At 43.6% G+C, this 27,687-nt stretch overlaps 1 protein-coding gene across 2 annotated transcripts; it reads right to left on the bottom strand.

Moving 5' to 3' along the window:
* Positions 1–11,142: 11,142 nt before the first annotated feature.
* On the bottom strand, positions 11,143–27,200 carry LOC6549914 (ATP-binding cassette sub-family A member 1). 2 transcript variants are annotated; one of them, XM_015155915.2, is made up of 15 exons: positions 26,696–27,200; positions 18,937–19,319; positions 18,735–18,877; positions 18,472–18,555; positions 18,274–18,414; positions 18,145–18,192; positions 17,802–17,941; positions 16,721–17,739; positions 16,531–16,651; positions 16,189–16,379; positions 15,791–16,128; positions 15,081–15,733; positions 13,746–15,004; positions 12,973–13,678; positions 11,143–12,791 (listed from the first exon to the last, which is right to left on the bottom strand). In XM_015155915.2, exons 2-15 carry the CDS (start codon positions 19,236–19,238, stop codon positions 11,934–11,936), a joined length of 6,003 nt encoding a protein of 2,000 aa, XP_015011401.1. In that variant the 5' UTR covers positions 19,239–19,319; positions 26,696–27,200; the 3' UTR covers positions 11,143–11,933. The 2 variants fall into 2 exon arrangements, with proteins under 2 accessions (XP_015011401.1, XP_001978666.2); XM_001978630.3 differs by lacking the exon at positions 18,145–18,192.
* Positions 27,201–27,687: the final 487 nt, after the last annotated feature.

Here is a 27,687-nt window from a genome sequence, read left to right as displayed (position 1 = left end):
TCATTTTAAGCCCTTACAACTTAAACGTTATCCAATTCTTGGTATATTACGTTTATGCAGTAAGATTTCATGATCTCCTAAAAGCCTGAAATCAAATTATCAAAAATTCGTATTCTATCTTATGGGTGTTCCCATATTAGTGCAACGACTCTTGTCATGTGACCTCTTGTATTAAACGAAATCGAAAAATATAGTCATTTTAAGCCCTTACATTTTTAACGTTATCCGATTCTTTGTATACTACGTTTATGCAATAAGATTTCATGATCTTCTGAAACTGTAAAATCAAATTATCAAAAATTCCTGCTTTTATTTGGTTTGTTTTCCTTCAATAATATATTTTAAAACAACTGATCTAAAAAGAACGTTGCAATTTAGTCAAAACTTATTCGTAGAAATTTTAAGCAGCGCAATTTCCATGCCGGATACAATGCCAAGTTATGTGCATCTTATATAAAGGTATGGGTGCGTAAGAAGCTCCACCCTGTGATGTTAAGATACAATATTATGATGTACGGATAATAAATATAAAACAAAAAAAAACAAAAAAATTATTATTAATATTGTGGCGCCCAACGTGGGGCAAGATCAGGCACACAAAGAAAATTATTTGTTATTATGTCCTTATTATGTGTTTTAAGGAACAAAATTTTCGAGAAAAGGAAATACCCAGGCGGAACGGTTAAGAGAATAGTTTGAAGCTCGTGTTGAAGGTCCGAAGTGCAAGAAATTAATATTATTGAATGAAGAATAAATATATGTTAGGGCTTTCATCTGCCGTTTAACTTTACAACGAACGGCTATAAAAGTAAAGCATGTACTCTTTTATTTACCTTTAGCAGGCGACAATAAAACTCGTACTTTTAGTTCAACACTTTAGTTCCATGTTCGAATGTAAATTCCTTTAAGTTTTCGAGTCGAGCATTTCCAATTGTCGATTGTCGTTGCGCTCTACAGCACCCCGGAGATCAATAGGAAAAGCCTGGATCTGGGGTGTCGTTATGGCAAAAGCAGTTGGATGTGAAAATCTTGGCCTTAAAGTCGGCAAATATGGAATTACTCGAGAACCTCTCTGGTCGCTTCGACTTAATTGACTGGCTTTCCCAGAACTCTCCATTCATTTGGCTTTTGTTTTCCTATGCTCACTAATTCTCCTCGCTGCTCTTTCATACATTTTCCCGCTTTTCTGTTTTTCCAGCTAATGAAAACATTTGCCGGAGCAGAACGAATACGAGTAGTTATTAAAATATTTTCGTCTGTGTCTGCCAATGACATTTACAGGCTCTGCAACTAGCAGTCCTTGCAGGACACTCGAGCACACACACTGATGCATGTACATCCTCGTACATGTGTATGTGTGTATGTGTGTGTTCCGGGGACAGAAGCCATTTTGTTTGGCTGATGCTGATGCTGATGTCGGTACGTCGGTTTGTCAGCTTGTTGGTTTCTGATGGCGATGGCGATGGCGATGGCGAAGGGATCCACAGAGGCGTCGGCTGGAAATGGTGGGCGGGAGGGGCTGCTCCGTTCGGGGCTTGTTTGCTTTAAAGTGCAACTTATTTACCTGAGCAGGACCAACTGAAATGCCGCTTGGCCCTCCCAACAAATAGCCTGCTCATAGGCCCGCATAAATGACGCACTGCATGGATCCTTTTGGCCGAATGCCCTGCAGCCACCCCCCACCGCCCACCGCCCACCGCCAAGCGCACTCCTCTGATATTCCTCGGCTGTTTGGCATACCCCTTGATCCATAAACCATATGGACTGTAAACCAAATTGATAAATGCAAGCTATTAGCATACAACTATTTACCTATCATAAATAAGGAACTTCTGGCTCTCATAGACTTTATATCTTTGGTGGATATATCTTCGCTAGTTCTTTCTGTAAGTTCATTTGCTTTATAGAGACGATTCATACTTTAAAATAAATGTGTCTTATAAGAAAGTGGTTTATAATCCTAACATTATATAAATTAACATTATAATAATAACTGTCTGCTTGGCTATACTTTCGTATAAGTATATATATCTGTTTCATATGATGTATAAAAGGAAACATTGCATTTCAAACTTGCAGCAGTTACAGTGCATTTTTCGAGGGTGTCTCCAAGTCGAGTGGCTTCCCTCTGTGGGCCACGATTCTGCCTCTTTTCCCGCCTTCGGCGCCTATTGCCATTTCAGCCTTTGTCCTGTGTGTGTTTATGCTGATTTTAATCAACGATTTTAACGTGCGCATTTGTTTGTCATTTACAGTTATTGCTGCATAAACACACACACACACACACACACACACACACAGGTAGACCGTTATTGGCTGGCATAAACAGGCGAGAAGAGCGGGAGACTTTCGTTTGCATATTGCATATTTTCACACAGCCACTTTTTCAATAGAAATTTTTATTGCTCAATATTAAAGAGGAGAACGGGGGCGGTGGTGCAGCATTTTTTCATCGTCTGTGGCCCGCCAAATTAAATAGAATTATTAAACAAATAAAGAGAAAACAAATTAAAATGCATTTAAAATGCGTTTCGCCAAATGAAATTAAGTACAAATTTAATAATAGCTGGATATTTAATTGAAACGAAATTGGAAGAAGTTAATGTTGTTTTCCAGCCGATCCCGTGATTCTCGATTCCGGGCATCATAAACATAATTTACATGGACTGCCATAAAACGCAGACCCGGTTTTTCACGATTTCCATTTTCCAATAGTAAAATTTAAGCTTTGCCTTTCGCAAGGGAATGAGTAGAACAAATGACTGCCGGCACAAGTAAATCAATTGGCTGCCATTTGTATGCGTAACATGGGCGGGGGCAGCACCCCCCCCCCCTTCCCCTTCCCCCGCTCATTTTGGCCCCGTATACGTATATTTTTTTTTAACGTTTTACCGAACAGCTGCTGCCATAAATATGACTGGGGAAAACGTCGGAAAACACGGAAAACCGGAACGAAGGAGACCCGCACACGGGGGTCTTTAAGGTGTAAGTCAAACTAGCGGGCGTGGCAGCCGCCCCCTGCCCCTGCCCCTGCCCCTCCCCCAATCCGCCCACGCCCATGGTCGCTAGTGATGTAGCAGCGTTTTATGCGCAAATGCAAATTAAATTTACACCGAATTGCAAGAGGGAAAATCGCTGGGAAATCGAGAACGTGGGCGTTGCGAAAAGTCAGGGCCACCACGAAATCTTGAACAAATATTGCCCCAGCCTGGGCCAACTTCAGTTTAATAAACAGTATTTTAAGCTACTCCTTTTTACTGTACCTATAATACTCCACAAAGCAACGTGCTGGCACACAGTGATACCCCTGGATGCCTGTGGTAGATACCTCGAACTTCAAGGCACAATGTTGCCACTTTTAAACACCTTTATGGACGATTAATGCCCCTTTCGCCACCGCTCACATGGGGCATAGACATAGCTAAACATTTCCATGCGGCAGAGTATTCGATAGTCGCCATTTAGATACTCTTTGGAGCAGTTTATTTTTCTTGCCGGATTCGCTGTTTTTCTGTTTTTATTCTTGTTTTGAGATGCTATTGGGCGGGCTCACGTTTTTGTGGCTGTGTTTTTGCGTTTTTGTCGGCCGTTCTTATGCGTTTTATTGTTGCTTAAAATTTACGCCATGGACAATAAAATATTTTAATGGCCACATAAAATGCTGCAGCATTTGTAAATAAATCGGGGGGCCAAAAAAGGGGCACGGAGTCTTGTCTTTGTAGCAGATTTCACATTCCCTTCTACATTTTTTATAGCCTCGCGAGCAACTTGCCAAATGAAAATCGCACACACTGAATTTCCCTTCAAACACTTTTCATCATATTTGCTATTGCCGCCGTTGTTGTTGCTTGCTGGCTTAATTGTTTGCTTTGTTGCAGCAACAATGGGATGTAATTAAAAAGTTTCCTCAAGAAATTCAATCAGCCAAACTCGAGCCGCCCGAAGAACACGCCCACAATGTAAACAATGAAGCCAATTAAACGCTCATTAAGTGCGCAGTCCCTAGGATAAAAAGTCCTGCGAGGAGCCACATCCGCATCGCATCCGCATCCGCATCCGCCTCCTCAGCGCCTTCATCTTCATCTTCAGCGTCTCAAGTTAATTTTTTAAAGCACAGCTTTGGGCGCCCAGGTGGATAAAATACAAGAACAACAGGTGAAAATCGGGGGAAGTGGGTGATAAAAGCGGCAGCTAAAGTGCAGTGAAAGGTAAAAGTTTCGCCGAAAACTTGCTCGTACTCGGCTTTCTTTTGCGTCCCGTAAATACGGCTCTTACACACCGAATTTTCCTGCATTTTCCACCCGAACTGCTCAGTGAATGCAAACCGTTTTTGCTGCTTAAACCCAAATGAAGTTAATAAACACACTTGCAGGCCAACAACAGCGACGGGACACGGAAATCGCAGCCGTCAAGATTTTCACCGAAATTCGACTGGATTGGAATCAATTTTGGCCCGAGTTTCATTTCTGGGTGCCATTTAAAGCCTTAAATGATATGTAAATTAACAACAGAAACAAAGTTCAAATAAATATCTGAAAAAGTGAGACAACTACCAAAAATATTGTTTTGCTTACCCCAATCTTAACCTACTCTTAACCTTTAGCTTTTATCCTCTCTTTTTCTGGTTCAACATATAGAAACAGCCTGCGTAGCCATATTTAAATGACTAAGCATTTTTTAAAATGTCACCCTTCCTTCCACATTAGTTGATGGAAAACGCTCATGCATTAAAGACAAAGGAATTTTCCACCCATTTGGGTCCTGCCATTGCCATCCATTGTCGGCGCTTTCCTTCGATGAAGATTAGCATATGTCTTCATCGCTATCCTCATCCACGAGCAGCATTCGGCATCCAGCATCCAGCTTCCACATCTCCATCCAGCTTCCGCATCCGCCAGCGGCTTCTACCAGCCATCCATTTGCACCCTGTCCCAAGGGCCACGCCCCCTTCGTGTCGCCTTGTTTGGCATTTAAAGGTAAGCAGCTAAGTGCCAAGTCACCAGCTCTAACTTCTCCTATGGGCTTACACACGCCCGAAAAATATTGGCTAAATTCAGGCCATATATCCGGCGGTTGTATCTTAAGTGGTAGCACACGCATTACACGGAAACTCTAGTTTTAATTTGAAATTAGTAGCTGAAATTAGTAGTAGTTTTTACCAAACACAGCGACTTATGAAGTAGATTATTAGTTATAAAGACTGCACAGTTTTTTGAGGAATTGTGGGCTTTCCTTTCGAGCCCCCAAAGTTATCCATACCGTGGTATATTTTTCGAGTGCACTCCCGAAGCGACTTGTCGATGACTTTGATGTACACACTGTGAGTGAAGAAACTGGCTTAGAGGAAGGGGAGGGGGAGCATGGGGCTTCGGGGGGTGGCAACTTACAAAGCGACGTCGTCAGCGTTGTCAAGTTGCATTTGGCTCAATTGAAATCGAAGTTGCATCTTCTAGCATTTCTTTTGTCTACGCAGCATTCTGTGACTAGAAGGCCCTTTAAAAGTGGGGTGGGCGGTCCCAGAAAGGTGGAAATGGAGGCGTGGCCGCGTGTGTGCACACATTTTGACGGCAACATCGCACGGATTTCTGCTGGCATCAATGCGCATATGGCGGGCGGAAAAGAAGCGAATTTTCGGGGGACTGGGTTGCTAGGAGACCGGAATGGGGAGGAGCCAAAGGATGCTTCCTTTATGTTTGAAAGTCGCAGCGCGTAAAACGAAATTGACAAAATCGCATGGAAGTGGCTAAGGCGCAGAGGGGGAATTTCAGGGGTACGTACAATGGCAGTCACTTAAATTTAACTGTAACTGTTCCTTATGATAAGTAAGCAAGCTTATGCCACGCCAACACGCTGTAGCTAAGAAATATATATATCAAATATTCTCGGGGATTCCCGGGGATTGGGGGTGTGGTTCAGTGGCGTCTTAGGCGCGCCAAAAGGAGGTGGTACAACTGGAGGCGTGGCCGAGGGTAAGTAGATTTGAAAGTACCCTAGTTGACATATTGATTGCTCGGTATCCATGAAAGTGGAACAAGGGGGGCTGCTCCAACAGCATCAAATGGGGAGCAGGAAAATCAATAAAAACGAGAAAGGAAGCTAACGTCGCACTATGGGAAATTGGACCACTTTTTGGCCAAAACCAATTTTCTGAAAGTCGCCATCTTAAAATAACATTCAAAATACTTAGTTTTTTTTGCTAACCAGAAGTTAAAATAGAAACAAAGAAATCAGCTGTAACAAACAGCTGTTGCGCTTACAAAGTACATTTATCTGCAACGATACGTTTTTCTGCCCTCACTAAAGTTGTAATATCTTAACAACCAATGAGTCAAAAATGAGCCATTTTAATCAGTGTGGCTTGTACCAAGCGTTTTTGAATGTCAAGAGCAAAAAAGACTCGTATCTGAAGACTTCGAATTTAGTAAAAGTTTAAGTTGCCTTACAAAGGCTTTTTTTGATAATGACTTCCAGCAGAGCTTACCTAATATAATTATCTAATTGTAATTAAAAATACAAATTTTACGATTTTTTGAGAAATTGTAATTGTTACGACTTAAACTTTTCCAAGCGCAGAGCAAGCTGTAAGGCCGCTCGTACCACCAATTGTATCTAATAGTTTGCTGCCAGCAACACGGATCTTTCGGATTAAAAATGTGGCGATAAATTCGTGTGCATCCGCAACCCATGTTGCAGCAACATGATGGTTGGCAAGCGACATGTTGCGGTGGCTGTGTGGGGCGAGGGAACACAAGTTTTATGGTTTTAAATAATTAAGATTTTGAATCGATCAAAACCGAACGACTTCAGTCGGCAAGCAATTGATAAATGTTAGAAAGTAAATCATATTTCAAGTATTTGATCATAAAGTGTTCCTCTTTGTACACAATGAACATCAATGTACGAGTACATTTAGCAATCTGTAGTATCAATAAATCATGACTCCTGACAGCATTACGCACTAAAACTGCAATACAAAAAGTATGACACCGAAGTTAAGTTCAGCTCCTCCATGTTTCGTCCTCGGAATTCCTTTAGTAATTACCCCTCCTAAAGATGCACTATAACCAAGGAGGCCAGGCAGCCTGAGATTTCCCCCGTGAAACTTAACCAGACTTTTGGGGGATGCCAAGTTGGGAAAAGAGAGGGAACAGAGTTTCAGTTTGTTTGTCAGTTGAAAGTCGTCCGCTGAATGATTGCTATTTAGTCTGCTACTTGCGACTAATTCGAGATCGCTGAGAGCTGCAGACAGATTTCATTATTTATGCACTTGTGTCTGTGCGCCGGAAAATGGAGAAAATCGGGGGTGGCTGCCGACAATTAACTTTGTTTTTCGCTTACATTTTCACGCTATTTTTTGGCCCAACTTCTGCCGCTCACTTTTGTGCTTTTATGCTTTTATTTATTTTCAAGTTTCACTTGAAGTGGAAATCAGGGGTTTGAGGCTGGCGTTTTCCCCCTTTTCTGTCGGCGTTGAGTTTGCTTTTTGTTAGTTGTTTGCTCCCGGTGCTCCTCGGTCCATGTCCTTTTTATGTCCTGCCGCTGGTCTTCACACCTTGCTGCACTTCTTCATCAGCGCGCCCGCTTTCAGCGAAAAGTTTGGAATCGAAGAAACGAAGTTAGCGCCAGGTGAAAATGCCCCATTGGGCGACAGCTGGCGGGGAAACTCTGGCAGCTCTAATTGAGTTATTTGTGCAGCTCGGCCTGCAGCAAGTAAGCAGGAATTAACCTGCCACGCCCACTCGCAGGGGTTATTTATACGTATACAATATAATTGAGTATTTTCATGATTCTGGAGGAGCCTAAAATGGTGTTTACACATCTTTCAATTTGGCTTCTGTGCATGGAAAATACGAAACTAGTTACTTCTGCAAAGTTATAGTTTTTTGTACGATTGGGCATTTACTATCTTACCGCTTTATAGCGGTATACAACATTTAAAAGGTCCTAAGGCATTCCAAAGATAATATCGTTGATAACTTCCGATTAAACAGGAACTGATTTTTGTTCACCTCTTTGAACAGAGGTGCAAAAGTTGACGAGATGTAATGAAGAAATGCTTTTGTATTACAGTTTTCAAATAACTAATAACCAGGAATTTATCTTTAAAAACTTCTTTTTGTTTGCCTTCGAACCCATTTATTGTTTACCGAGAACAAGCTTACTTAAGCTGATTAATTCGGCCCAAATATACGACCAACAGATTAGGGCCACAAAATCTGGGTAACAAGATTGCAGGTCACAGAAAATCTTCTTATAACCCGATTAGACAATTAAAAACGGCCATAATTATCAGGAGGAAATCAATTTGAATTTCTCAGAAGAGCCCGTCAAATTTCGCAATCAATGCAGAAAAAGTGCAATAATCATTGACCCCATTCGAGACTCCCCGTGCTCATTAACCCATGTCAGCCGACCGTCTGAATCGACCTTGACCGCTCCCCAGTCCGAATTTTAATTTTCCGTTTTCCATTTTCCGTTTTCATAAATCCATTTCCATCGCTCCTTAGCCCCATTACCAATTAGTCCGAATGGCATCGCTGCCAAGGTCAATGGCCCGGCCTGGATGGTCAGCAAAAAAATGGAAACGGGATGTAAGGCTTGGGATAGGGATACGGATAAGGATAAGGACGTAATGGCGGCGGACAGGGAGTCCTGCCTCATGGCCATTAGGCGTGCGCTGCAGGCTTAATTAATCATGGCTAAGTGAGTCCGGGACGCAAAAAAACTATTAGACATAAATGTGATTTTTCCGTTGCTTTTTCGTTTATCGCTTTCTTTGCGTTTTCCCATTCAGACTGCCTTTGTCTGCGTTTCCGGCTAGCTGGCCTACACTTGGAAAAACGTCTCCACCCTGGTCTATGTATGCATGGACAATAATCTTGATGATTGGTCCAAAATCTACACTTTTGCAGCACTAATTCGGAATTTTGTATCATAAAATTGGTAACCTTAAAAGCATTTTAGGGTAGAAATTCATGTAGATGAAATATCAAGTATTTTGCAGAGTGCAGAAGGCAGTGGAGGACAGCGCACAAATTACTTAAGGATAGATAGAGCGACCGGATGAGGTGAAAGATGTGGCTGGAGTCAAGGGGCGGTGGGCGGAGGTCGGGGCAACGACGCGTTATTTCCGTTTCCGGTCCAGCATTCAACACTCGCATCGAGCCGCATTGAGTGATGAAGTTTCCGAGGCTCCGCAACTGCCACTCGCCCCGTGCCACGCCCCTGCCTGATGGCGCCCCTTTCGGCCTGGCCTATTCCACAGCATAATCATTTTCTTGTATTCTTTTTTTGCATCCACTTTGGCTCTGGGCACCTTTTCCCCTTTCCCCTTTCCCCTTTTGCACCCTGTTGTGTCGGGCCAAGTGATAAAATGTTTTATGTGCTCGAGTGTCTGATAACAATAAATAACGCCATCAGGACGAAAAGGACCCGACGGGGGGTGTCGGTTGGCATGTAAACAAATTGGTGTTGAAGGCATTTAGCCCTTTGTTTGGCCCGGCTCTGCGGCCAGTTCGTTTGTTTAGGCCACGCTGCTCGACCCCATCGTTTGATGAATTGTAATCAGCCTTAAATTGGCAACAAGGCCAAGGACAGAGAGCCAAAAGGGGCTGTCGTATTAATCATCGAAGTTTGAATGGCCCGAAACTGATTTGATTAGTTGGCACAATATGTTTAAGCAGCCAACGCAACAGTTTGGGCCTAAAATCGATTTTTTAATGATTAAAACTGGTAAACAATTTTATAAGGTCTGGCGAAATTGGAAACACTAAAAGGGTTGCAAATGGATGCACATACATATTTGAAAATTACTTTTTTCGTTGAAAAATTAAAACAGATTAATATATTCTTACAACGCCGCTGGATTGGCTCTATCAATTTTACAACAAACTTTGCATATCCAATGTATGTACATAATTAAAACGGAAGGATAAACAAATAATTTCATTTTAATTTATTAGCATTTTCATTAGGGCCGCAATTAAATTGGGTTGATTTTTGCAATTTCCTTTTTTCAAAACTCAATAAACGCATAATTAAATAATTATGAAAATGAGAGGGCATGAATTATGCAGGCGACTGATGATTTATATTTTTTGGAACCGTATACATATGCAGACATATCTGTATTTTCGTTGCCTTTGACCGTCTTCGGGTTCGGATTTTTAAGACGAAAATTCGAAAAAAAAAAATAACAATAAAAGCTCGCACACGCGCTTTTTTAATTTGGATACGCATCGCTTCTTTTCTGCTTTTCGAAACGAGAAAATGGGAAAACGGGGAAATGTGTGTGAAATGGATAAATAAAAGTACGGGAAAAGGCGGGGAAACGCACACCGAACGCTTTTAATTATGTTGATTTTTCGCTGATTTAATTTTTACCTGCGCTGCTTAAATTTGCAGCACAAACCAAATGGAATTTAATTTAATCCTTTCGCCAAAAAAAAACACCTACCTCTTTTTGTTTCAACTGGCCACCAAAGGCAACCGAATGGCAAACGAGGGGAAAAGGCAAGGCAAATTATAAAAGCGCTTTGGCCAACGAATTTTTCCAGCTCTCCCGGAAAAATACTTCAAAAGCGTCTATTCAAATGCCAAACGCTGATAACGGGAATGGCAAAGGGTTTTTTGGAGCACGTTTTGGTTAATGTTTCACCATTTTGGTTTAATTACTTTTTGGCTTTTAAACCAAGACCAGCACTCCTCCTTGCTCACTTCCGCGGCCATTTTCAAACAGCTTAATTAAATACGGCGAACAAGTTTGGCTCTCCACTTGCCGATCCGTTTCCATCCGATTGCCGCATTTTCCGATAATTTAATAATTGCTTTGGGCCAATAATCCGATTCAGTTGCATTATGCAGCTTTAACCGTAATTGGGCGCATTATGTACCTAGCGCGTTTAATGTTTCATTATATTTTAGTCAGCCGCATGATGCGCATAAGATGCGTTTCAATATCCTGCACTAGCACTGTAAAGGGTATACTATATTCTAGAGCATTTCCGACCCTAAAAACTACTCTATCAGAGGGTATATTGATATCGAAAGCAGGGAAGGAGACTTTTGCGACCATAGTACCATAGTTTGTCCGTCCGTTGTTTGCAAACTAGTCAACAGATTCACATATATCAAATATGCATATATACATATTTATCTTTATTAGTTGTTAAATTGCCATACAAAACTTCAGGCAGATCCTATAAGGATATACCTATTTATTTATACCTATGTAGATTGGTCTTATATTTCACGCGCACGGTACACATTTATTAAAGCTCTAGGGAAATAATGTTCTTAATGTCTAAACAGAACACCCGGAATTAAGTAAATTATGGCCATGTAGGCCCCAACTTATCACATCTTATCACATAAAACTGGTCTAACTATTAAAAAAAATCGTATTGACGTACTAATAATTTGTTGCATATGTCGGCTATAAACAAACTTTTCATAGCTTATAAAGAAATTGATTAGCCATCCACAAGAACAGAAAGTTTATAAACTCATTGTAAAGCTACCATTTTTGAAAATCTACGCAGCTATATTCAAGAATTATTAAAAATAGCATTTTCCTGGGAGTTCCACTACCTTTGAAATTTTCTAACACATTTCGTCTGCACAATTCACTCAAGTGATGTCCAATATTCTTAAAATAATTACAAAGAGCACATCGAAATACATTTACCAAAACATTATTTGTCTAGTTGAATATAACAGCAGAACAAAATAATTTGAGTTTGCTAAGCTCCGTGAATAGTCATTATAATTTCTTAATTACTTTAAACTACCTCTAATACAAGTTTTAAAACGTGAATGCAATTATAATTTTGAACACACCAATAAGTCCCGAAGAAACCCCCTATTCGATAAAAAAAAGAATGGAATTGATTTAAGTCGTTTTTGGTTTCAAAATCAGAGCATGGCTGAGTCGCTTAAGTTCTTGTCTCCTCGTAGCCACAGTGAATATAGCCGGTCTCCAGAGAGCCACTGACAGCAGGGGATTTACTGGGCAGATCCTTTCTTGCGTCCTGCTGCTGATCCTTGTGCACGCCGTTGGTGCCATTCGCCTCGCAGCTGTCAAGGATTCGCTCGAAAACGGTCTCGAAACGGCAGCGACTCAGCGAAAAGCGAGCCACGTCCACGCAAACATCGCGAAGGATGGCAAAGAGTTCCGAGAGCAGAGGGGCATCGCCCAGGGTTCCGGGGGACCGAATCCTGACAAGGAACCGCAAACTGTGGGCATAGTGCTGCAAGTCCCGCGCTCCCGGCAATCGTTGACTCAAGCTCCTTGATAGAATGGCCTGTTGGGCGGGGCCGCAGAAGCAGGTCACCGCGTAATAGCCGCCATGTTCCGACTTCAATCGCTCCGGACTATCGGCGGCGATGACCTGGCCCGCCCGAAGCACCGCCACCCGTTGGCACAGGTGCTCGATCTCCGAGACGGAGTGCGAGGTCAGCACCACGGCTCTGCGGGCCAGCAGCAGCTGCTCGATGGTGGCATAAACCATGTCTCTGGTCACGGGATCCATGTCGCTCGTTGGTTCGTCCATCAGCACGGTGGGCGTGCAACCGCAACAAGTCACGGCCACCGTTAGCTTGCGCCTGTTGCCGCCACTCAGGTTCCTCACCTGGACGTCCTTGTAGGGCCGCAGTTCGTACGTGTCCAGCACGCGATCCAAGAACTGATCCAGGTCGCGAATGCCGCGCAGGCGTCCGTAGAAGCGGATGCACTCGGTCGTCGTGAGCAGCGGGTCCAGCGGGTTGCTCTGCGGGCAGTATGAGATGCCGGGCTGGAAAATCGAATTACAATTATTACCAAAGTTAAGCAAATCGGGCCACACTGCGTATGAGTAATACCTATTATAGTGAGTTAGAACTAAAATATGGTGGCTGTTTTTGCCTTTTTAATGAAAGTTGATTTAATTTGCTTACATAATTGTTTCGAATTTGATCCCAAAAGAGGTTACTCACCTGCTCGAAGTAAATCTGTCCCACGTCGGGCTGCAATTGCCCAGTGAGCAGCTTGAAGATGGTGGACTTTCCGGCTCCATTCTTGCCCAGCAGCCCGAAGCATTCGCCGCGCTGGACACTGAAGTGCACCTGACGTACCGCATAGTGTCCGCGGCGGTAGGCCAGCCAGAGATTCTCCGCCCGCACCGCCTCGCCGGTGGCCACACAGCTCTTGAAGATGCTCTGGATGTTGACCAGCTTCAGCTGACCCAGTTTATCCAGCTCGCGGCGGTAGGTGCAGTCCAGCACTCGCTCCACCTGCTGCCACAGGCGCCGCAGCAAATGCCACTCGATGAGGACGTTGATGATCAGGGCGGCCACGCCCACCAGCAACAGGGCGGCAAAGTGGCGTCCAAGCAGGTCGCTGGCCAAGGGATGCTTGTACGAATCGATGTCGTAGCGTCGGAATAGCAGGGCCACCATATAGTTCTTGCACAACTCCAGGAAGCCGTCTCCCAAGGCATGGATTGGAAAGATCAGGAAGGCCTGGTTGAGGGCGTGGCGCCAGTCATCCCACGCTGGACCATCGCCCACCACGCCCAGGATCAGGATGATGCCCATGGTGGCCAGCGGGATGATGAGGTTGGCGCAAAAGATCGACACAATGGCGATGCTTGAATCGCTGAAGATCTTCTCGGCCACATGAACAGATGGAACACAGGCGAAGCTATGAAATACAAAAGGACAATTTGGCATTGCAATTCAGGACTCCCTGCTTCTGCTCCAGAACTCACCTAAAGGCCAGCGACAGTCCAATGATGCCCACCAGCTGCTGGCGATCCACAAACACGGGCATTCCGAACATCAGGACTACAGCGAGGCAGACAATCAGGCCCAGGACCATCACCAGATAATCCCAGACGAAGGCCACCAGCCAGTAGGTGACCGCGCTTACTCCGCACAATCTTTGCTGCAGCTTCTCGCCATTGACACGCTCGTTGACCAGGTAAACGGATCCGGAGGCCACCACCAAACCAAAAGCTATCAGCAGGATAAAGACCATGGATCCGTCACCTGCCTGCCGAAGGATCGAGCTGGTACTCAGTTCGGAATAACCCAGTTTCCAGGGTTCGTTCAGGGTAAGGATACTGGACTCCGAGTCGTTTAAGGTCGTGCGCAGTAGCTCCGAGTTGAGATCGTTTAACCAGGCCACCATGGAGTGATACCCTTTATTATTATACCAAACTGTAGCCCCTGACCCGTTTAATCCATAGCCACCATACCGGCGCTCATGATAATCGCCCCACGAGTCCAGGACCCAATCGTAGGCCTGTTCAGAACTATTGAACGCTCTACACTCACCCAGGTGGTCACACGCGGTTCTTAGCTGAGGATACAGTTTCTCGGAGAAACTGGTCGCCCTCTCCTGCGACACAAACTGAGCGGTTTGGGGATAGAGCGATCGGCTCAGGGGCAAAACAGTGTCGAAGTCATCCTCCAGGCGATAGCTGACGAACCACATGGCACACAGCTCGAAAAGAGCTGGGAGCAGCAGCACATAGAGCAGAAGACGGTAGTTACGGGACAGATGCCTCAATCGCTTGCCCATGAGCAGTCGGAATTGCTTGCAAGCGGTTGGTGGTTCGTCCGTAATCATTGCAGGACCGGCGACCACTCCACTCCGATCGCTGGCGGGTCGTCGGGGCACCGCTTCCTCGCCACTCCTGTTCAGCTGCTCGAACTCCTGCTCCAGGCTGGAGCTACTCGTGAGCCCCACATCGCTGATGCTGCCTGCTGCCACTTGGGACTGCAGCAGTTCCAGGAACTCGACGGCTCCAGGTGTTAGATGCTCCGCATAGCTGGCACTGATCGTCAGGCTGTGAGGGTAGTCTGCGGCTCCCGAATGGGTCACCTGACTCTGGGGAAGAAGCTGCTGTGCCTTCTGCACTACGAAGGTTACTCCAGTTGCATCGGCACAACGCAGGCGAATGCTATAGTTCGAGGTACACAAACGCTGCAGTGAGTCTCGACTGTGCTGGGCAATAATGCGACCCTAAAAGGTAAATAAAAGTAGATTCAATACCAGGTATTTTGGGATGTGAGGGATTGCACTTTTCTTTACTACTCACATTGCGCATTATCACCAGTGAATCACTGAGGTACTTGGCCTCGTCCAGGAAATGGGTGGCAAAGATGACGGCTCTGCCTTGACGCAGTCGCTCAATCAACTGCCAAATGTCCTTCCTGGCCTTGGCATCCACCCCATTGCAGGGCTCATCCAAGATGACTACACTGGGCGAAGCAATGAAGGCTATGGCCACGCAGAGGCGTCGTCTGTAGCCCCCGGAGAGCTGCCACGAGGGATACGATTCGTGCTTACCAAAGCTGAGGCTCTGGAGGGTTTGGGCAACCTCCGAGCGGATCTCCTCGGCGCCACCACTCCCACCCAGTGGCATCTTGATCTGCGCGTACAGCTGAAGGTGCTCCCGAGCCGTAAGCGTAGGTATTAGGATATTATCCTGCCAGCAGACACCCACTTGGTGCTCTCCGGCCAAGAGGACCTTGCCACTGCTCTGCCGGATTTGTCCGGTGAGCAACTTGATCAGCGTGCTCTTCCCAGCTCCATTGCGGCCCAGAAGACAGCTCACCTGGTTGCGCGCGAAGTCGAGGCTTAAGTTTGAAACGGCGCACTTGCTGCCATACAGTTTGCTAACATTAACCAACGAGGCGCCCAGTTTGCCGTCCAATTGCGAGCGACTGACCTTCACAAAGCTGTAGTTATCTGTTGCAATGGAAAAACATTTAGAATTTATGATTCACTGCGTCAGGGTGCACTTACTATTCTTATAGCGCTGGTAGGCCAGTCCAATAACCGCATAAAGCAGAAAGTCGAGTAGGAACATGAGCAGTGCCATGGCGCACTCGCTTCTCGCAGGACCCGTCTGGATGAGATGACGCACTGTCAGTCCCTCCTGCTGCAGCTCCATCCGCATCAGCTCACCCCAGCCCTTGGCAAAGGCCGTGGTGAAGGAGAGGTCCACCAGGAAGCTCTCGAAAACGCTCAGTTTGGCATCGAACATCAGCACAATGATGAACGGACAAAGACTTATAAAGAATAAAAGGGCGGAGGCCACTGCACCAATGTTGGCCGAATTGAAAAAGTTGCTGCACATATAACTGGGAGTGGGATCCAAGAGTTAGTTTATCCATGCACGGTGCAATGCAGGAACTACTCACCAAAAGGAAATTAGGCAAAGGCCAAAGCTCAGGCAGTAGAACATCATGAAAAACCAGTTGGTGAAGCCCAAAATACCGCCACTATACAGGACTCCGCTGATCAGCGCAAAGATCGCACAGAGCTCCATAAAACTCATCAGAGCCCAGGCCAGCAGCTCGGAATGCGCCTTCAGACCCATTGATCGCATCAACTACGGGAGTAGGGATAACATAGGTTTACTTGCAAATAATTACTATCATTAGTTTGCATCTAAGTATTTGAAGATATCTGATATCCCATATTGTAGAATACATTTTTATTGATAAATGTTCTGGGCGAAGATTAATCACACATATTCTCACCATGCTGTTGCGGCTCTCCCGCATCCAGATGCGTTCCCTTACACAAAGAGCCACGAATACCACCAGGCCGAGTAGATAGGCCACCTGGACGCCCTGGGCCAAGTACAAGCCACGTTTAAATCTACGAAAACACGAAAAAATTGAGAAAATATTAAAACAGCTGAATCAGTTGAGAATGGTTTACTCTTACACGTCGTTAAGAAAAGCGGGATAGGGAAATTGCTTTGTGTAGAACTGCATGTCGTCCACTTCGAATTTGTTCTTTTTACTGGCATCCCCAGATCCACCGAAGCCTCCTAGTAGGTCGAACAGACCCTGCCGTTTCGAGCGCTTCCGCACATCTTCATTGTTGAGCAGAAGCATATCGGGGTCACCACTAGCGACTGTCTGCTGCGTAGTGACCCTCACCTCGTCGGTGGTTACACCAACCCCCTCATCATCCAGAGAAGAGGGGGGAATGGTTGTTGCCTCCTGATCCTTCGCAGACGCTGACACCTTTTGAGTGGCCTGCTCGGCACCGCTTCCCTCCAGACTGAGATCAAAGTCATCGTCATCCTCATCGGACGCGTCGTCCTCCACCTGCTGGATACTAAACATACCACCTAAGGAACGCCCGCTTTCAGGAGCTTCCTCCTCCGGCGCAAAGCCCGCCTCTTCTCGCTTGCTCTTGATAATTCCCAGGTCGACCATCTGTTTGAGCTGAACGAACCCACGGTGATACTTGAGATCAATAACCATGCTGTCGGCGGGTCCGGGGAACCAGAACCTGTTGTGGTTCTCAAAAGTCGGCTGCGTATTATCCGTGTCCATGTGCAGGCGGTAGGATGCTTGCTTGAGGCTTACGTCCTCCAGATTGAGGGCGGCCAGAAACAACTTGTTCTGATTCAATTCGAATGCTCTCTTGTGCAATTCCTCTACACTTTCTACGGCCTCAAAGCGATCGGCCGAAACGCAATCCATGAGATCCGCCACGGTGGTAAGGATATCATATATCAGTTGGTTGGTGCGTATGTACACAAAGACCCTTTCGATTTCTCCAATATCGAAGTCATCGCCGACCAAGCTCTTGACCAGTGGCGACTTGGCCAGCTTAAGCAGATTATCGAAAGCCTCCTGGAATGTAGCGTTTGTGTGCAGCTTGGTGAGAATTGTAGCTGCTGCACGGCTGAGTTGCTTCACCCTATCCACTTCCTCGAAGGTGGCATTACTCTGTGGTCGAGTTAGTATTACATTATTACTTTTTGTTAAACAGTACTTCAAAGCAAACCTACAAACTTCACCACGCTGTCGGTCGCCGCATTGGCGGGCGTATATAAGATCCGGCCCTGGATAATCGGCTTGATGGTGTTCCAGGTGAGCTTGCCCTGGTTCGTAGAAGTCACATCCCGGTAAAGACGCTTGCAATATTTAGCTGGTGGTTGGAATGGTTATAAATACAAAAGCAGCTGGCAACCAGGGAAAACTAACGTAACAAGTCTTTCTACACTCTTTAAAATTGTATGAATGAACGCGCTTAAAAGATCAGTTCGAATCATTTGATGGGAGTTAAGAATATGATTTGTAATGTGATTAGGGAGTCTTTCTAATATCAAAAATATTAGAGTTTATGCTCACTTGGCCTCCAGTCCGTGGGAAGATCTGCGGATCGACGACGACGACGGTCTGGAGGCAGAGCAACATTGGCAATTTGCAGTTTTTGGGAATTCATAGGGGATCTCCTCTACAGAGGGTTCTTCAACTCACTTGGCATTGCATCGAGCTCCGCATCGGTGGTCTGGCTGAAGTCCTCCGACTCCAGGATCTCATTGACCAGTGGTATGGTATCGGTATTGGGAAACGGGTGGCCGCACAAGAGAACGCCCAGCTTTACGAAGGTCTCGCGATCTGCCAGAGGAATCAGTTGGGATTAGCTGGACAACAGCAGCTTACTTTTGAACATACTCGAAAACAAATGCTTAATGTCGAAGCTGTAGTTCATCCGTCGTTCGATTTCTGGCACCAGAGAAATTAATTCACTTATGTTGCCTGTACAAAAAACATGTAGAGGTTAAAAAATGAATGCAACTTGCAACAAGTTTATACCGAATTGCCCAAATTCCTATATCAATAACTTAAAAACTTAACCCATGAAATGCGCAACATTAGACAGTTCTGCTTAAACAGTAAGCCAAGTACAAGTAGGTGAAGATTATACTACCACTCACTTCGTATGATGTCGAGCCTATCGCTGGTGATCAATGTGGTTATGGCCGACACAAAGTTGGCCTTCTCGGCCAGCTCCAAGACGGCCTTGTGGAGCCGTTCGTCGGTCACGAACGCGTTGACCACATCGATCACGGAATGCAGTCTGAAATGGGAGGGTAAGTACTCAGTAAGTGGCTAATCTGGGAATGAATGCTATCTTACGGCGCCTCCTTCCAATGGGAATACTCCTCGTAGGGATGCGCCGGCTGGCAGCGGTTCTCAATACTGCAGATGTAGGAGAAGGCGGCGGGCACCACCTGGTTCTTGGTGGGCAGCAGGCGGGTGGGGTACTGGCAGGCCTCCAGCTCCTCCGATCCGTACTTCAGACGGATGAGGTAGAGCAGCATAAAGACCATCACTGGCCAGGCCAGCAGGATCAGGCTCAGCCCCTTCTGGCGCCATCGCACCAGCAAATCCTTTCGCAACAGCTCCCGGACCTCGCGACCATTCAGGTGCACCCTCATTACGGCTGACTTCTCCGTTTCCTGTCCCTTGTCCCACTGACGATCGCTTTGTGGGCCTGATCACTCGGGCATTTTCGTCTTCTGCACGGAGAATATCAAAATGACTGTCAATTTTGAGCATAGTTCTTTAGATCTGGCCCGAATACATAAATACATTTAAATTCTTTAATACATATCTCCAATCGAAATGTCAAGGTGACGACTAAAACATTTCGCTTGACATGAGTACACACAATGGCTGTTTCACTTATAATCCTAATAACTTCTGATTCATCTAATTCTCATTTTCATTGTTTGCAGATCTAAGTACAATTTAAGGTAAGTACCTTTTTCAATAAAATACTGTATTGATGATAAAAATTAATTTATGCTAATTAATACATCGAAGTGATGAATCCATTTCTTATTTATAAAATTTAAATCTTAAAACTAAAATCTTCCTTCCTATGAGAGATGCATTGAAAACTCCACCGCATTTTTAGAATCCTTATAATATTTCATGTAATTTCATGGAAGGAAATCTCATTTTATTAGTTTTTTTATTCGTGCCACCACAATGTTAGTTAAAAACACATTTAACCGTTTGATATTTGTTATTTGTTATTTGTTACTTGTTATTACAAGGTTTTTATGGGTTTTTTAAGCATTATATCTTGATTTAACTACTGCCTTTTTCTGCTGTAGTAAAGTATTTCATACTTCTGAGTCTGTCTGTTGGTCCATATGAACGTCGAGATCTCAGGAACCAAAGCTTTGCTAGCTTTCTGGATCCGCCCACTTTAAGGTTCAGACACGCTTATAACGCTAAGATGTATGCCAACACATTCAAAAAACTGTTCAAGTTCGTAAAAAAGTTATAGGCCATTAAAGTAGCTGCCGCTAGGTGGAGCTCGTGTGCAAGCATGACAACAGTCCATCTCCACCTCCATTTCTGACTAAGATTCTGACTATATTCAAAAGATGTCAGCTCACTCGGCATTCATAAGATCTTACAGACAAGTACATAAAGTATAATTATCCAGCTGTGATGTATCCAGCCAAACTAAGAAAAAAGTACATTTTTCTACATACACGTACATCGGCATTTTGTATTTAGAAGTCATTTTCCACTACTGCAGTTGTAGAATTTGTATATTTATTTATTATTTTTTATGTATTTATTTTTATTTATTTATTTGTACAACCTAATTATTATCGACATGCCTAATCTCGTGATCTTTTCTCCTATTTAGCAACGGAAGAGTTGGGTGTGAATTGCGGAGACAGATGGGATCCCATATCTACGGATATCGCTTCCCCAGCATAATTGCTAACCGCCCCTGTCCGCCTTGTTAGCCGCCTGTTAGCCGCTTTGTGCCGTTCCAGCCGCGTTGCTAATTCAGGCATTCAGTGGTTCGCCTTGCCGGCAAAAGTGCTTCCCGGTGGCAATCGAAGAGCTAAGCCCCTTAGCCGTGTTGTGCACTTGTGGCAGTTAACGCCATTTGCTGACAATTATTTTGAAACGTGCTTTTATTATTTGAATTAAATTATTCAGCTGATTACTCTGAGTCACTGGCCGGCCAGGCAAAACAGCTATGCCTTCGCGCAGTCACTCAGTATACACAAGTGGCAACATCAAGTGAAGTGTACTAATTTCCTTTGTTTAAAAACATGGTAATAAATCGATGAATCGAGTTAAGTTTTGGAAACACACATCTCTCATCAAGTTCTCAAACATTTCTTAAATAACTGCAAATATTTAAAGTAAATAAGTAGGTTTATTAATTAAAAAACATTAATTAATATTAAAAACAGTCTAAAATCGGTTGCCGGTTGCGAGCACCATCACTTGATAACTTTTGTTCCTTGAATTAAATGATATTAAAATACTGAGTTAATTGAATCGGAGCTTTTCTAGACGTGCCAGAAAATTTATTTGTTGAGTTTAAGAGTTTAGCATGTGACCTCGCACACGGTTTAGGCCCTCGTAAAACTGGAAGATCGGCGAAAGAGTTATGGCCCAAACAGGAGCTAGACGTATTCGAGGTGAAGGTGCCAGAGATCGTCATGGCGTTGTGGCGTTATGGCGCCCAGCTGTCCATTTGAGCCGAGCGCGGATGAAAGATTAGCCGCATCCATTACCCGGCAGGCAATTGGCGGCCAGATTTATGACCCGGACAATGTCGAACTTCGCAAAACCAGTTACAAATCAAATAGACGTACAGCCGAGCAATAAAAGAGTGTTTATTCTTTTCGACTGTTTCGTATGCAAAGCTCGGCCTGCGACTTTTGATGATCGCCACCCGCTGATCTTGCCAAGATGCCAATCAACTCCGACTCGATTGAATATGTACTATACATTCCGTACATATACGTACATATGTACAAGTATACGAGTATGTAGGCATAGAGCTCAGCACTCTGACTTATGACTTTTGGCTGGGACTTCAATCAAAGTGGGAAAATCTCGCGAGACAAAAGAATATTAAGATGCCTGGAAATATAAACAGAAACTAAAATCTGGCTCAGGGTACTTCGTTACTAAATAAGCTAGCTTGCTTGGTTCCTAATGAAGCTTGGTTACAAAATACACGGTATTTGCAGTCTTATAAAGTGTACTTGCATATTGCAGAACATAAGAAACAACTTCAGAGAATTCAGGCATAGCAATAACATACAAGATGTTCCAATTATGGCTGACAAGTATTGATCAACAAAAACAGAAACAATCTATTTATTAATCTTGCATTCATAATCGTTCCTAATCGTTTTTCATTACTGGTGATTTCGTTTGGGTGCAGTACATTGTTCTGAAGTTCGCAGATTAATACTCTGCAAATATGTAAAATAAAGAATTCCCTTTGGCTATAATAACAGGCTAATATGAGTACAATATATAAATGGAAATAACAAATTGTAATGTAATTGTAATGTAATTGTAATTGTAAATATCAAATTTCGAAACTGAAACAGCAAATCAAATGGGGCGACGACAACGTCGAAATGTTTCATAATATGTGCAACAATTAAGTTAGCTTCTAGCCACACCAAAATAAATGCCAGCGCGACTGGCAACTCGTTTGGCAAAGCTTATGGAGCCAGATCAAGTGAAACACCAGATTCAGTTCCAGTCGCAAATGCACTTTCAGTTAGTCAATGGCCAATAGCATAATGTTGCAGTGGAGCCAATGTCATCATCGGCGGGGATTATCTAATGCTTGATTGATCCCCGGCTAATGTGGCGTGAACCGATCGTTCCAGTTTCCCGCCGGCAGAAAACTGGGCCAACTATACTATACTCGCATGGTTACTGGCGAGCGTCTTATCAGCTGCATTCCCGCTCGCCACGGCAGTAGGGAATTTGAGCTGATAATTGCAAGGTAGTCGCCGAATAGGAAAAATGATGCATTGCTTTCGCTTTAATTAACAGGTAAGGCCTCCCACAAGCCTGCACTCCAATCCAGTTCAAGGAAGATGTCGGTCGTATGCAAATGTGTTAATGCCTGCGATTCCACTGGCAATTAGACACTCCCGGCACGTAGTCCCAGTCCCAGCAGTGGCCAGGAGGAGGCAATGGGCATTGTGCCTCTTGGGCCATAATGGCCAGATGTTTTCGCCAACTTTTCAGGTACCTGCAAACCGAAACTAATACCCGCTCTTGGCTAATTAAAATAAAGCGAAAATAAGCTGCGAATCTGATGCAGTTGCGAAACGGGATTTCGTGGCAGTTTCGAGATCTCATCCCACCGCCGCCTCCCCTTTATATCAAGAACTTTTATATCAAAACTCGTTTAGATCACGTTTAGTTACTCAAGATGCAAATGAATTCCTGGAATTACCCCAGACAGCACTTAAGTGCTGTTTTATCGAAAGTTCGTTCCAAGCCAATGTATTTGGAATCTTCAGAACGACTAGACTAAAAATGTTTTTAAAGGCCACAATGAGTGTTTCAGCAGGTCTGTTTTATAAGGCAATTTAAGCTCGAAATGTTCAATTCAAACCAGTCACTTTTTTCGACTACTAAAGTAGTTCTTTGGACCTTACAATAGTTGTATTTTTAACTAAGAAATACCTATAATGAAACATAAATGTCTACTGAGTTGCACTAACTCTTCTTTTCAGACTTGGACAACAGTTGCTGTTATTTCTTCACAAGTAACTCCACAACTTTTTAGGTGTGTGAACTTCCATTCCATTTGCATATACATCACAGCTGTCCTCAACTGACAGACGCACTAATTCAGGTGGGAACTTGACCCACCTGCGCCGTCTCCCTGAAACCCACTGGCAATCAATCCACACTAGAAAAATACAGAACAATTCAACATATTTGCTTAATATTTAGCCCTAAATATCCTTTAAGCTGCCACTCAAGAGAGATTGCACATCTAACCAAATATAGAAATTTAAAGTTAAAACTCCATAACCTGATTTTTGAAAAGTGAATATCTTAGTAATTAAATGAATTGCACATCTTAATTAAGTAATTAACCATGCAAAATAGAAAAGCAAATTATCGTCGACCGTTGCGTGGAAAAGGCACACATTTTCTCCCAGTGCACAAGAGGCAGAATCAGCATAAACATAAAACTTCGCCAGACGACTGCCAACTTGAGTGGATTCTAGCCGCAATTTATCATCGATCTATTGGCTAACTCGGATTTCAGCGCGACCTTGACCATGAGTCTTCACTAATCGCAAAAACTAGCAAGTCGCGCTAACGAAACGAAAACAGTGGTATCAAAGTAAATATAAATAAGGCAAACTGGTTTGTGGACTGGTCGCCAGCGTGATCCCCTCACCCTTTAAATGGGTTTGTGTAATGCACTTGGCTTGGATGATTATCCCACTTAAATTATACATGGAATCTTTAGTACACCTATCCCCAACGCAAACGCCCTTTATGTTCGCCGATGCTGATTAAATCGCGTGTGTCCAAGCGTTTAAAATCGCACGCGTTTTGCCGAGTTTATAGTGCAATTTATGCAACATTTCACAACTCGGTACTTTAACTGCAATCCATCTCATAAATGCATTCACTGATTTCTTTTTTATTCAATTCATGCGCCTAATTCTTTTTGTCTGCGTTCATTGTGTAATATTTATGACAATTTGATTTGATTTACCTTTTTCTGTGCTCTTTAACTGCATTCCAGCCCATTAATGATTCATTTAATCTTAATCGGCAATCTTTTCCAGAATTAATCGACTTTTCTATGGTATTAAGCCGCAATGGGCTTGGAGTTTTAACCTTTGACTATGCTGCATGATGTGCCAATTTATTTATAAAATTTCATATAAGTATGTATATTGTTCTGATCAAATAAAGCGTGCAGTGTGAAACTGGAATTACTTTTTACTTCCGCTTGGGAATAAGAACGACTTGCTGTTACAAAATACAAGTTATTTTCACTATAACCGCATTGCCGTTTTAATAGCTTAAAATAATAAGAAACCGCGTTAGTCGCTCTTACAAAAACGCGATCGCCGGCACTGAAGCGTTGAAAAACGCACGCGTTTTCCTGTTTATACTTTTGAATATTGATTCGATTCGATTCGATTCGATTTGTGAGTCAACTCCAACTTTAACTTCCAGCATGAGTCGGCAAGAACCGGCGCAGACTTGGCTATAATTAAATTCCCAATCAGATGTAGATTCTGCCGCATACCCGTATTTTATTTATAAAACCTATTCGGCGGGCCATAGGAAATGCTGATCACTTTTTATTTATTTATTTATACGGCTCGGCTACTTGTCGCTTTTTGATTTTTACTTTTAGCCCGATCAGCAGACAGCAAGCAGCCAGCAAGGTCGCTGCTTACATGTACAAAAACTTGCAATGCAATTAAGTCTTGATAAATAACCAGTCTGATAATAACGCTCAGGGCCCTGGTGGCGGAATGCTAAAGATGTTATGCTAATGCCATCGATAATCGCGAGACGCTCAGGAAACGGAAGACGACTCCAGAATGCCAACTCAGCTATCCTGCTCGATAATACGCCTTACACCTGATTTGCAATGGTTTCAATGATATTTTAATGATTCCTCTAATGGGTTCTAAGATAACTGATTGTCTAGTCGTGATCCGTCGAAATGCTTTAAACGCCCAGTCAATTAAACTGACCACAAATAAATAATGCATTTCTGCTTGGCCTTGTGTTAGTAAAATTGCTTCAAGCCCTTAACGCTTTAGCTTGCAATAATAATAATAATGCAGTGATATACTCCTCAGCCTGGATAATAATTTTATAAGCCTTAAGCTAGTATTAAGTGTAATAAAATACCCCTTTTTATCCACGAGATATCGAAGTGCATCTGAGATGCTTACACACCTGCAGTTGATTCTTCGCCCGCCCGTGGTTCACATGGCTAATTGTTAAAAAATCTCTCACGGCGAGGTTTTGCAACTTTTAAACTTTAGAAGCGATGGTCGGAAAAAAAAACCATGACGGATACCCACCAGGGAAAATGTCCGTATAACACTCACACGTGATAATTACTTGGCTATGCACATTAAAGATCTCATGCGTTCGTAAGGCGCCCCGCCTTAAGTTTAAATGGCTGAGTTTTTAATAGACCTCAGATTTGGGTGTTTTTCAATACGAGAAGGTGAGCAATATTAGTTGCTAAACTATTGAAATGCATTCCAACTGTTTCGGCGCAACCACAACGAGCCATTTATATGTGGTTCACAACTTATATAAATGTTTCCAATTGAAATGTTTTTAATTTTGTACACTTCCAAGCAATTTATTATAATTTAAGGGTATTTACACTTCCTTTTTGTTTGCTTTTGCCTAGCGTTTTCACTTTCATCGCTTGTTGCTGTTGTTGCTCTCGCCACCTCCTTTTGCGCGGCCCATTTGGCTTTAACTACATAAATCTGCAACTTTTGCGGTTGTGTTAAATACAGTTTTTCGAATGGACTTTTTGTCCAGCGCTTTTGTTTTGCTCCGCTCTTTTTGTTTTGTCCAGCCCTTTTTGAGACGAGACGCACTCGAAGAAACAGGGCCGAAAAACGTGCCGAGAAACCTCAAAAAGCAGAAGCGTCACATACCGAACAGAAACTGAAAACCCACACTGAGAGAAACGTCTTTGCCCTTTATACCTGCTCACCCATAAAGTCGTTGGTTCATACCTACAAAAAACTTGGTTAATTATACATTTGTACAGATTTTGCCATTGCACTGTACTTTTCAATTGGCTTACAATTAAGTCAATAATAAACTACAAAGTATTCGAAACATTAGGCGATAAAAAGCATGCAACTATATTTTTTCTGTTTTAAGGTTTGAACAAAGGCCCACCACTGTTTTCGCTGTTTTCAGTGTACCGAAATCGAAATCGAAAGCGACCGCGATTGAAAACAGCTGTTGCTGCTTTGATTTAGCAAGTGCCGGAATTAATACATGCAACTACATATTTAGGAAGCTGCTAAAAACAGCTGAAGAAACTACAAATTGGTGACTTACTAACCCCGCCAACGAGTTGTTGCTGCTGCTGATGTTGCTGCTTCTGGTTCTTCTTCGCTGGTATTTCTTTGTTTTTTGTTTTTATTTCTTTTAAGGTTTTTCGGTCACTGCAATTGTTTACTGCACACGGCGTTTTTATATTTTCTTTGCGAGTTTTACTCTTCACTTCGAGTGCTGCTTTTCGGCTCTTCCCTCTCGCTCGCACAGTTCGCACAGTTAAAAAAAAAAAGAATGTTGCGGTAGCTTATTTCAGTTTTCGTTACTACTTCGCCTTTGGCTACAGGGTATGTGAGTGAGTGCCGCCTGAAACGTCCACCAACAAAGCTGGCCGCAATTGAACTGAGCTTGACTAAACGCGCTTACGGAAAATTATTTAATTCCGCTCCCAGTTTGCCGCCGCTGCCGCTGCCGCTGCCGCTGCCGACGTCGAAGAAAACAAAACGATCGCCGACGTCGATCGCCAACTTCCAACTTCGTTGTTGTTGCGTGTGGGCGGCAACATGTTGCTCCCGGCCAGCGCACCAGCAACATGTTGCCCCGCTCCAAGCCAAAGAATCTTCTGAAACAAATTATGGAAATGGGAACTTGCATCAGCACAACTTGATGTATGGCGTATATTATTTGGCTTGGAGGTAAACTGAAGTAAAAACATAATTGAATAGCTGATCCCGTGACGTTTGGGCTCAATTAATAATTACCAAGATTAAGCTAAATCTAAATGGGAAACATTCTTAATGGGCGGCTTGTGTACGTAGAAATGCGCTGATTATTGTACCTATAGTTACCATTTAGCTCGACTTGTACTCCGCATATGTCATATGTCATACCTATTGATCTATTTACATAGAAAATGCATGAATTTGTAGGCATTACGAATTAACACACTGTTGGAATTGCAATGAAATTTTCATTAAACGCTTTGCGGAAGTCTTTCAACTTATAAGAGCATCACTATGGCTTTTGAGCCCCCTTAGAAAAGATCCCTATACGCCCATG

This window comes from Drosophila erecta, unplaced genomic scaffold (genome assembly GCF_003286155.1).
Source record: "Drosophila erecta strain 14021-0224.00,06,07 unplaced genomic scaffold, DereRS2 tig00000126-arrow-pilon, whole genome shotgun sequence".
Lineage (NCBI taxonomy): Eukaryota > Metazoa > Arthropoda > Insecta > Diptera > Drosophilidae > Drosophila > Drosophila erecta.
This window is presented reverse-complemented; position numbering and strand designations above follow the sequence as displayed.

Excerpts from the sequence above, each read along its gene's own strand:
- LOC6549914 (XM_015155915.2), bottom strand. The coding sequence starts at position 19,238 with ATGAGGGTGCACCTGAATGGTCGCGAGGTCCGGGAGCTGTTGCGAAAG. Across the intron at positions 18,415-18,471 it reads CATTAAGCATTTGTTTTCGA|ATCGCGAGACCTTCGTAAAG; the intron begins GTATGTTCAAAA and ends TTCCTCTGGCAG. Across the intron at positions 17,740-17,801 it reads CCGACAGCGTGGTGAAGTTT|AGTAATGCCACCTTCGAGGA; the intron begins GTAGGTTTGCTT and ends ACTCGACCACAG.